This window comes from Corapipo altera, unplaced genomic scaffold (genome assembly GCF_003945725.1).
Source record: "Corapipo altera isolate COAL_440 unplaced genomic scaffold, ASM394572v1 94, whole genome shotgun sequence".
NCBI classification, from domain to species: domain Eukaryota; kingdom Metazoa; phylum Chordata; class Aves; order Passeriformes; family Pipridae; genus Corapipo; species Corapipo altera.
The window spans coordinates 557,650-566,868 of record NW_020884950.1 but is presented as its reverse complement, the minus strand read 5'-3'; the positions used below and the strand labels follow the sequence as shown (position 1 = coordinate 566,868).

General features: G+C 39.6%; 1 protein-coding gene across 18 annotated transcripts in view; it reads right to left on the bottom strand.

The window, feature by feature from the left end:
* The window catches only part of EHBP1 (EH domain binding protein 1), a 211,138-nt gene that overhangs the window by 36,328 nt on the left and 165,591 nt on the right, over positions 1-9,219 (bottom strand). For 9 of the 18 annotated variants that reach the window (XM_027663003.1, XM_027663002.1, XM_027663020.1 and 6 more), the window contains 4 exons: positions 6,176-6,303; positions 3,375-3,516; positions 3,118-3,224; positions 339-462 (listed from right to left, as the gene is read on the bottom strand). In XM_027663003.1, coding sequence (XP_027518804.1) covers positions 339-462; positions 3,118-3,224; positions 3,375-3,516; positions 6,176-6,303 — 501 coding nt within the window. The remainder of the gene's footprint in view (positions 1-338; positions 463-3,117; positions 3,225-3,374; positions 3,517-6,175; positions 6,304-9,219) is intronic. The other 9 variants (XM_027663010.1, XM_027663009.1, XM_027663015.1 and 6 more) reach the window with 3 other exon arrangements.

Sequence of the window (9,219 nt, the reverse complement as noted above, 5' to 3'; positions counted from 1 at the left end):
TTTTTTTTTTTTTTTTTTTTTTTTTCCCTTTTTTTTCTTTTTTTTTTTTTTTTAAGCAGTGGCATATCAATGAGGCACAGATGTGTATTCCAACTCTGCATGGATGAGCACACTGTTCAATAGTGCTGGCTCACACGGTATCAGGGCAAGTTATCACTTCCCATGAAGGCACTCTTATCACCAGGGCCCAGAGAGGTGGCTGCAAATCGCAGCCTTTTTATTTTCAAGGCAGTTTTGCTGAACATTCAGGCTTCAAAGATTCACACTTCCAAAACTCTATAAGAGTTTGTGAACGCTCAATTTGCCAAAACTGTTTACAGTGTAATTGGGCACCGTACCTGTGTCCATGAGATAGCGAAGGCGCTTCTCCACCAGCGCGGCACGGGTGTCAATTTGCTTTTGCTCATTCTCTAGTGCTGCCAATTCTCCTACAACATACTGACTGGTGTCTTTGAACCCTTTCTGTTAAAGAGAACAAACAAGAAGAAAAAACATCACTTGTAAGTTGCATTTTTCCTTTCCACAAACACTTAGTAAGGCACTTACCTAAACAACCAAATATCATGCTCACTACCAAAAAGCTAACACATTTCGTAAACTTTACAATTTTGCCAAATGTCCTTATTTGTTTATTAAAATACCCTGGTTTTTCCCTAGGGAACATTTGATTTTGCAGTTTTTTACTACCTGGCAGATATTTTGAAATTCCTCTAATTTATTTCTAAGCACATAAAAGCTGCAGTAACAAAGCATCATGAAAAGAAAGGTAATCCGAATAAAGCACTATATAACATGCCATTTCTACTTATTCAATTTTAAAATGTTAACTTTAGAGGCTAGAAGAACTAGCACAAGAGTCTCTAATGACAGATAAAAAGTGGGCTTTTAAGATTAAAAACAAACACGAAACAAGCTCCCTGGCTTGCGCAGCTCCTCTGAGGCAACTGTGATGCTGAGGCTCCCCAGCCTGGGCCATCACGCCTCTCTGGGTTTCTCTGACTGAAGGAATTGTCCTGTTACAGGGTGATCTGTAGAAATACCACTAATTACTCTTACTGTGATTCTCATCCTGAAAAGTGGTGGCAAACAGCCCTGGACAGATACTCAGGTGCCTCAGGTGCATGGGGACTAACTCGAGCTGTCCTGCCTCCGTGCCAGGAGGTGGCCCTGGGATATCCAGCTGATAAATCCTACTGAACCTTACCAAGAAAGCTGTAGGAACACTACTAAGTCAAGTTTGCCTCTTGTACCCTGTAACTCCTCAGCATTGCCTGGCAGATGACCACACAGATCTCCAAGTGTTTCCAAAGTGGTCTGGCTGTCTTTTAGGAGCCCAGGCAAAGACATTCAGGACCACTAAGTTGTTCTCATTTGGCTCAACAGCTTTCACACAGTTTTGTGGCTGTACACAGTGCTGAAATGTCATTCCTTAAGTATGTTTTTGCATAAGTTACGAAAAACAATATTACTCCTTCCAAGTAACCTCATGCACTTTTTTCTCCTATGCCTGACCCAGAGCCTTGGTGAATGTTTTAAATAGGGAAAAAAAACCCTGATAAAATGATTTCATGTTTCATGTGCACTCTGTAAAGTATGCAAGAAAAATCACTGTCCTTCGGGAACAGAAAAATAAACAGGCTTTTTTTATGAGGTTCATTTCCCTACAAGTTATGAGGCCTAACTTGTTGCTGCATAAGGGTCTCAGATACCTTCACCAAATATTTTCAATTGTTTTTCTGTAAATGTGTCTGAATAATCAATTCAGCTTCATATTCAGGCAACAGGTATACTATACACAGCATATTATTTCAAATAAAGACATGTTCAAAGTGAAAGCTAACACCATGGTTGAGCTCCCTGGACCAGTAACAAGCACAGAACTTTGAAATTTGGGTTATCCAAATTTAGGAACATTACTCCCTGATTAATTTGGTCCTTCTCTTCCTACACAACAGCCAACAGTATCATCTCTAATGGAAAACCTCTTTCTACCTGTTGTATAGTCAGAAAAACAACAACAACAAAACCAAAACTCCCCAAGAGCACTCCGTGAAGAAAGAAAAAAAAAAATCAGTCCGGGGAGTTGAAGTGATGTGCAATATATTGCCTTTCATCAACTATAATTAATTGAAAATAGTATGAAAACTTCCCTAATGTTAGCATGCATAATTGTTAACAATTGCTATTAGAACATGAAAAGAAATGCTGTGTCAGGCTGTAATATCCCAAGAGTTCACGTGTATCATCTGCATATATAATGTGAATTCACTGTGCCAGACCTTTTCAGCTCTGCAAAAGTACAACTGGGCTAAAAATAACTCTGGCTCGTAAAAAGTTTGATGTTCGGTGTAGATAGTGGTACAAAATTGCTACCTGGCTCTAGATTGCTTCAGCAAAAATGACAAATGTGTTCAGATAAACTGTGGAGAGCAACAAACAACCGCCCTCAAAGGCTGTGTTGCGCTTTCAGACAAAAAAAATTCAGGTTAAAACTTGGTTCTTCCTGCTTCTGTCCCGCAGCTGTCCATCAAAACCAGCTTTCTCCCTGCGGTCTATCAAATATTTCCCTCACAAATCAATTTTACACATGATCAGCCCATACCCCTACTGAGCTGAACCTCCCCGTTAATTAAGTGAAGAAATTACCATATATATTATATTAATGCAAACATCATTCAGCTAGTAATTCACGGCTGATCTGGATAATGGAAAGGTTGAACACCCATTAACCCAAGCCAACAAAATGGGTTGGCTGAGAAATTCTAGCAGGTCTCATGTGACTCTTCCCTCTAACTGCAGCTCTGCGGTATCTGCTATTGTAATAATTAAAATCCTCCCGGTAGATCAATACTGGAATCTCTTTATGGGAAGTGCCCTGATGGAAATGTCTCAAGGAAGCTGGGGCTGTGGAACTCTGAAAAATTCATTTTTTTTATCTGACAATTATCACCACACTGCAGACTAATTCAACAGTGCACCCCTCTCACTCTGCTTTGAATGCACTGGAGATTGACATCTAAAAAACCCTAACATCTCATTTTAACAAATAAAGGCACTATTTCCACATACAGTTTGGAATTATCAGCAATCATGAAACCAGACAAAAAATTAATATACATTAAGCACTTCATCTTCTGATGGCTTCCTCTGAGTCTCAGCTATCGCAGCCTTCTCCTCATTTCCTCTCTTTGTATCTTCCTGTATTGATCTCTGCCTTTTCATCTCTTGAAAAAAGGGAAAAGACATGTAAAATTATTATAAAGCTTGATATTTATGTATTGAAATGTGGACTTACATTATCAGGTTTTCATATATTTATTGTTAAATATTATTAAATCATAAGATGGGAAAACAGGTTTTATATTTTCTCCTACCTGGTCTGCTCTCCACGTATTGACTGAAAGACTGGAGCTGAGTTTTCCTGACAGTCGAGTCCTTGCTGAACACAACGGGATTTCTAAACCGTTCTGCTGCTTTTTGTGATCGCTCAGCACGATGTTCCTCTGTTCCATTCTGCTGGGAAAAAAACAGACACACAACAGTTTCTTTTGTTTACAAGCGGGAAGACATTAATTTGAAAGGTACATTTTTGTGAGGGGACAGGACACAGCTTTTACAGAAGTGGATTTCACAACTTGGGCTGTGGTTTATATTGGATGAAGTACCAGCTGTGGGGAAAAAAAGCAGAAGAGTGATTAACTTTTCCTTTTTTTTTTTTTTTTTTTTGTTTAATGTGTGATGGCAACGACTGGCTTTTTGCTCTGTGGGCACCCTCCTGCAGAACTCTCCACTTCCATACCAGCCAGACCTATTCATTGTGACAAGCATTTGCCAGCAATGCCGATTTTAAACAAAAAATCCCTCCTTTGCACCTTTGCTTTGCCAAGCACCGCGCGTGCTGCTGCCAAGTCGCGGCGTCTCTGTCCCTGAACACGATCTGTATCATTTTTAAGCGTGTTGCCTTTAGCCTCTCTCCCAGCCCGGTGCAGAAATCTGTCGTTTTCTGTAGTCCCATAGACTTGTATGACAAGAAGAACTAGTTTCTAATTTTATGCCCATTGAGATAAACCACTAATGCTGGATGAAGTCTAAAAGGTAGGATTATAATGCTACCCCACTGAACTGCATTTCATCAGCTATAACTTTCCAAAGCCAGATTTGTAAGTAAGCCCTTTACAGCTAAGGAAACTACAATTATCTTTTCCAGGGCTTCCTATGTTAATACTGGTAACAAATTCAAATGATTCTATCAACACCAAATATCCCAGAAGACTGAACCACTGTGGTGTGTGGAAACTGCAGATACCGAGGTGCTGTGTACCAAACAAATATTTCATTTTATACCTAATCTTTTATTATTTTTATTAAGTGTTTTGAAAGTAAATAGGGAAAGGCTAAGATGCATGACTAATAGCTAAGCCTGCTGAATGCTGAAACTGGTTATCAAAAGCTACCAAGACTTTGCCCTTCCTCTGCATTGAGACAATCGGTAATGAGGGAGTTCTCCAACGGCCTATTCTCTCGCCTCAAGGAGGCCGGGGATACACAATCCCCAAGGGAAGGTAACAGTTTATCCTTTTCCACAAACACAGAATGCCTCATTTAGAAACCTGTAAACTGCATTTTATTAAAAAACAAATCCACCTCAATGCCAAGAGCTCCATGAGAACAGATGGACACCATATATTCCTTATAACGCTGGCTTTCAACTCTTCCTTAGAAAAGACGCATGCAGAGATAAACTGTTAAGTTGCACCTTTTTGTGGAAGTACCTTAAAAAGAATCAACTCCTTCACAAAAGCTTTTTGTAAAGAGAAATACCATTTTTGCTAGGTTAGGTGATACCAAATTACCCTAAGAGGCGGCCTGTGTGTCATTTCACAGAATTAAGCATAAACAAGTATTGCTTATATCCCTGGATGACTTTTCAGCCGCACTAATCAGGTGGTTATGATTCTGGTTAAATAAAAGGTGGTTTCCTGTTATTAGCACAATAACCATCTGACAGCCTAAACCAGAGTCTTTACCAAAATAAACAAACATGACTAATTTTTTTAGGCCTGGCAACATGCTAAAATATCAGTGTGATTAGCTAGTAAATCCCATTTTAAGAAACCTTTTTATGACTGGGGACTTCTGCCACTTTACAAATGTATTCCTCTAAGCCCACTAATTCAGTTAGCCTTTTCAATCCATTGTATTATTCTTGGGCCAGCTTCATTTTGCATTAAATCCACTGCAGAAAGCTAAATTGAACGCAAAAATCAGACTTGATCCAGGCTTCCTTTTGTTCAAAGATAGAGACCGAAAGTCCTCTGCTGCTGCCACACACTTTCATCACCAATTTATAGGAACTGACAGTGTAAGGGAAAAGCAATGAAAGTCATTGTTTTGGGACTTCAAAGCATCTCTGTATCTGGGGAAGGAAATCCTTTCAGTCAGCAGCACTCTCCCCACAGACTGCAGGTGGGTGAAAAGTTATACCCAACTGGAAGTGCCCCAGAGCCATAGGGATATTAATGACATACAGGGACTATTTTAAAAAAATAGAATAGTAAGAACACAAGGGTCTAATCAAGGAAATGAAATTGAAAACTGATTGGTGGGCACTTTATGCTGTAAAGGTGAACACTAAGAATAGGCAAAATGCCCACATACACCACATACTCGTGTCTGTTTTTCTCAGAAGCACTCATCAAGCACCCAAAGTATGTATGCCTTCAAAGTGTACCATGGCTTAATTTTAACGTAGGAAAAACAGAGGACCAGGATTGGAAGGGAAGCAAATGCCTGGGAGTCAAATCCTGCCCCCTTTTAAGTCAGGTAGAGTCTTGCTGCTGACTGCACCAGCAGCAGGATGGAGCCCGTGCTGCATTTCTGATATCAATGACAACCTGAGCAGGCAGAATTGAGAGATGCTTCTTACATCTGTTAGGGTTTTGCAAACGACAAGTACCATGACTAAAAAGAAAAAAAAAGGAAAAAAGGAAAATGTATTGAATAATCAACTGGAAAAAACCCAGTGCATTGCAAACCATGTAACTGCACTACCATGAAGATTTTCTGTGTTTCTGACTCTGAAGGATTTGATAAGAAATTATTTTCCTCCTCACAAAATACAAACACTCAAACATAACACACAGGTATCAAAACAAAAGCATTAAGCAAAACTTACCTTAATGTCTTGCTCTGAGCTATCTGTTACAGTTTTCTGAGCAGCACTGGAGAGTGAATTTGCCACCTGTGGCTGAGCTTCTAGGAGCTTCTTCAGCTTCAAATCCATCAACTTACTGTTTTGTTCTGCTAAATATGCAAATACCACATACAACAGAGTGAGATGCATTTCAATGCGGAGTCACTACAACAATGTAGCAATTTAAAAGGTAGATTTAATTCACTTTGCTATCATTTCAAACTACAAAAAAATAAAAAGTAGAAGGAATTTTTTTTGTGACTGGGCTTGGTGCAGGTTTGTGTACAGTACAGAGATATTCCTAAGTTTTCTCAAAAAACATAGGTAACACTCAGCTGAATAAGTAAACATGCTTGCAGACAGCAGATGAAAAACACAGAAAGTCAATAATGTTTAAAGTTACTCCCAGTGGGTACATGTTTATACTTTGGTATAAAAACACACTTAAAGAGCCATTTATTTTAAGACAATACCTAAAAATTTATCACATAATTTACATACTGATAACCCCTCAAGTCTATGAACTACTTATTCATCCTAAGGCTTCTTGGTATAGTTTCTCAACATTAAAATTTCAGTATCAAAAAAGGTGACTTTCTAGTAATAATTTACTATGATTTATAGAATATGTTGAAGCTGGGAGAGTCATAAAACACTTCAGAACCGCATCCATGGGACAGAGTCAAAGTCTGCTGAATCCCCCAAATTTTCATTATCAATTTTAGCAACTTGGATCGGAGCCCAAATAAATAATAGTTAAGAATTTTACCTCCCAGTAATGCTCATTCTGTATGTGCATGTTGACTACATGAATTTGTAACACACCTACACACATAGTTACCTACACACGTAAGAAGGAGAAAGATGTTAATAACAAGCTGCTGCACAGGACTGTGGAGCTAACCATGGCTAGGGAAGCAGAAAAACACTGGTGCAGAAGGCTCCAGACATATACTTTACATGCAGCCCCACACGAGAAATCACCCCTGAATTGGAGTGAGTGCAGCATCACCTGCACATATGGTGCACTTAACACCTGGGCCTTGAGTCAAACGCAGAAGAAATAGCAGTTGGTATGTTTTCCTAAATGCACAACCTGAGTTTTTCACTGCAGGTTGGTGACTTCTAGCTGATGTGGAAAGTGGAGTCATGACTGTTTTGCCACACAGCTCCTTCCAAGGTATGGAGTACTCCAATTCATATTAGCCAAAACATTTTTGGCATGCTGGCAACCAAATGCTGCCTGCCTCCACCAGCGACAGCTTGGGTTGGATTATGATGAGGGATAGTTTCCCTTTCCTCTGCCACACCCAGTCAGGGTGTCCTTAATTGAGGCTCACATGTAAGTACATGCACGTTCTCGTGGGTTTATACATAAACACCATGCAATAACTATGATATAAGAGGTTCACAACAGCATGTGGTAGAAGTGCTGACAAATATAGATAGAAGCAATATCTGAAACCACTAAGCAGTAAAAATAAAGTGTTCCCTTCTTGAGAGAGATGGGAGGGACTAAGATTCAGCTGGGAAAAATTAATTAAGATGGTCTATTAATTACCCTAAATGTGAAATGTCCCTTACAGTTTTACTTTTAGATGTTCCCAGGAGATTCAGCCTTCATTAGAACTTGGTCTGAATTGGCAGAATTACACCAAAATCTGTGTGCTCGGATTTCTATCACGGCATTAGAATGCTTTCTGTATCACTCTTACTTTTCTATAACTTTGGCTTCTGTGTAGATTGAACTGCAAAATGATGTCTGAGTTTTTTTTCAGAATGTCTCTGCATGGTGGACATGAAGCATTGGGTAGTGGGTTTGTACCCCTGAGAAGATACTTCTCAGGAAAAATACCCACAGAAATAAATGTTAGTAAATCACTGGGGCGCTGTGACAGGAATATTCACTTACTGATTTTCTATTTCTCCTAAAATGAACCAGTTTTTATTGGAAAATTATTTTACAGTATTCTGCTCTAAGTAAGCTAAATTCAAATGTTAGAAGTGTTAGATGTATTTTCTTATGTACCTGGAAATCCTCAAATAGAAAAAAAAAATAAAAGACACAACTCAAATATTTTTGCATCCACACAAAACTAGAAAGTTCTATATACATAACAGTGTTGGTTTAATTTCCAAAGAACAAACACTAAATTATGTTCTAATTTAATATATTATGGACTGCACGCTTGGGCCCAGCTGGCATGGGCAGAATCAAGTCAGAGGGTGCTGAAGATGTTCTCTCTTGTAAGGACTGTTTCATGACGCAGTCCTGTGCTGGCCAGCGTTCTCCAGGCTTGAGATAACTTGCAGTGAGCAGAAAGGCCCTGACAGAGAAGCCCACCACAAACAGAGATCCTGGACACTCCCCAGGGCTGCCTGGATCAGGCAGACTTTTATAGAGAACAAACTCCTTCAGCAGCTCTCTGCAAGGAGAGGAGCCTCTAATGGGTGGGCAATTCCTTTTGCGTCTTTGAAGATCTACCTCCTTTTAAAATAAGCATCTCCCTTGTAAGATTCCAACATATTTATCATCATATTTATCATCATACTTATCACCTGAACTCCAGTTCTGCTTGAATATTTTTGAAAGGGGGAAATAACACTCCTATGCCCTAATGTATTAATAAAACCTCTATTATCTGAACATTATAAAGTAAATGGAACTAATTCTGTTCCAGTTTATGCCTCCATGCCCCCACTGGAGCTACAAGGTGGAAGTACAAGAGCTGGTCCTTGGAAGGACAGATACCAAGTCTACACGAACACAGAGAGACACATTTGCTCCTCTTCCCTGAGCAAATGGGCCAGGATGGCAGTGCAGAGAGTGGCAGCTGTACTCACCCGTGCCATCGCTCACTTCTCTGCCTACCTGGCACAATCCAGGTAGGGTGCTTTCAGGTGGCTCTGCTTTACCAATCTCGCCTGGGGTGCCTTTCCCCATCAAACAAGCAAGGGACATTTAAATCTGCCATTGTTGGAAATAATGATTTTGTTGATTTTAAATTTCATCTAAACATGAATGC